The sequence below is a fragment of the Poecilia reticulata genome, linkage group LG13 (genome assembly GCF_000633615.1).
Source record: "Poecilia reticulata strain Guanapo linkage group LG13, Guppy_female_1.0+MT, whole genome shotgun sequence".
Classification (NCBI taxonomy): Eukaryota; Metazoa; Chordata; class Actinopteri; order Cyprinodontiformes; family Poeciliidae; genus Poecilia; species Poecilia reticulata.
The window spans coordinates 32,723,366-32,725,370 of NC_024343.1; the positions used below are offsets into that span (position 1 = coordinate 32,723,366).

Sequence of the window (2,005 nt, forward strand, 5' to 3'; positions counted from 1 at the left end):
GTCTGGTCTCAGTCCAGATGTTGTGGTCTCAGTCCAGATGTTACGGTCTCAGTCCAGATGTTGTGGTCTCAGTCCTGATGTTCCGGTCTGGGCCTCTGACCCCGTGTGACCCGGTTTCGCTGCAGACACGCCGGGTACCTGTACAACCAGTCGATGTGGTCGGGGATCTGCTTGAAGCCGGAGTCGGTGGTGGAGTGGAACGTGGTTCTGTTCGGTATGATGGCGATCTGCAGCGCCGCGCAGGTCGTCCTCTGCGGGATGAACATCCTGAACTCCCTGGTGGGTTTGGTTGTGGGCCAGGGGATCCGGCCATGACCAGGTGAGTGGGCGTGGCCAGAGCACCATCTTGGCCTGTCATTCCTCACCTGTAACTTCACCCTCCTGTGTTTTTGGTTTCAGGTCTCTCCAGATTCAGAATGATGAATCAGGGTCTTCACAGCAAACAACCTCAGACCCTTCAAAATAAAAGCACAGATGCACTTTACCTGACCAATAGCTCTTACGTCAGCAGTTTTACTCTCTGGTGGTTCCAGAGAGTAAAACTGATTTATGTCTATGATAAATGTAACATAAGTCAGATTTACTGATTTCATCAGCAGCCTGAAGATCAGAATGATTCAGATTTATGGAGGTTTTATTTATTCCTGTAATTAATAAAGCAATAAAGTCAAAGACTCTGAACTACAAGTCAAAAGAAAAATGACAGTTTGGAAAAGTTTTTGAGTTTTCTTTCTTTTATCCATTTGTCTTTATATATATATGTAAGTCCTGTCATAATATGCAATAAATCACAAATAAAAATGAATTCTATGATTTCCATTTGCATGATTTATCATTTTTCTCTTTTCTTTCTTTCCTTCTTTCTTTCTACCAAAAACAGGATGACAGACGTCTTCAGTCTGATGCTTTGGTCTCAACTCGCCATTTCTTCAAGGATAATTTTGTTTACAGAGACTCCATAAAATTCATTTTACTTTTTTCTATTGTTTTGTTTATTTATTTGGATATTCCAGTGTTAAATATTCATTAGAATTTGAGGTTTATTAATTTTTGAGAATGTGGTCTTGCTTTATCATGCCATTGCCAGTATATTACTCAAAATGGTTTTGAAACGATAGTTTATCACAATAACTTTTAAGATAATTTATTGTCCAGCAAAATTTGTTGTCACACAGATGCAGCAGCCAATCAGAAGGCTAATGGATAACAGGAAATGACATCTCATCAAAGTTTAAAATAACCTCTACAGACTAATCAAGGAACAGTTGGCAGATTTGACTCTGGTTTTAGTGAAGAACGTATTTAACTTGCAATCCACACAGTGGGTTGAAGGAGGTTTCAGTCTGGACCACAACTGGACCCACTATGTAGCCCATGTTAAAAAATATGTCATAAAAACTGGTAACTGTTACAAAATCATACATTTCAAATTAAAGTTTAAAACAAATACAATCTAACTGTTAAAAGCTTAAAGAAATTGTTAAAAAAATAATATAAAAATCCTATAGAGGTTTAACAGCCAATAGAATAAGTGACTTTAGCTCATTTCAGCCAATCACCTTGATTGTCCCGCCCTTAGTTGCGTTTTGGCTGCGTTAGCTAGTCAGGTTGATGAGACGATAGACAGAACATAAGAACAGACGCCTCATGGCCGCTCTCACCTACATCTCGCCTATTGTCGCTGACGAGATTTAGGGCGGCCATCTTGGAGCGGTCCACCACTCCACTCAGCGTTATGTGTTTAACAGCACAATGACGTATCAGCGCATTTAATCGATCAAAACAGACTTTTTTGTTACTGGAAACTTTATTCAAACATCTATCAAAGCTACATTTATAAACAATTGTATTATTTAAGCATGTTTTTAATACAGACTTCACCATATTTAAATATGCTTAGTGGCTATAACAATAGAATAGGAATGGAATATTCTGATATTGATGTATGATGAGCATTTTACAAAGCACACCGTAATTTATTTAATAAATTATTTAGAAATATCAA

The 2,005-nt window shown here is 38.3% G+C and overlaps 1 protein-coding gene across 7 annotated transcripts in view; it reads left to right on the forward strand.

Moving 5' to 3' along the window:
• The window catches only part of LOC103475245 (transmembrane 4 L6 family member 5), a 5,708-nt gene extending 5,224 nt beyond the window's left edge, over positions 1-484 (forward strand). For all 7 annotated transcript variants that reach the window (XM_017308092.1, XM_017308093.1, XM_008426725.2 and 4 more), the window contains 2 exons: positions 126-319; positions 400-484. In XM_017308092.1, the coding sequence (XP_017163581.1) occupies positions 126-315 (190 nt within the window). In that variant the 3' untranslated portion in view covers positions 316-319; positions 400-484. The remainder of the gene's footprint in view (positions 1-125; positions 320-399) is intronic.
• Positions 485-2,005: the final 1,521 nt, after the last annotated feature.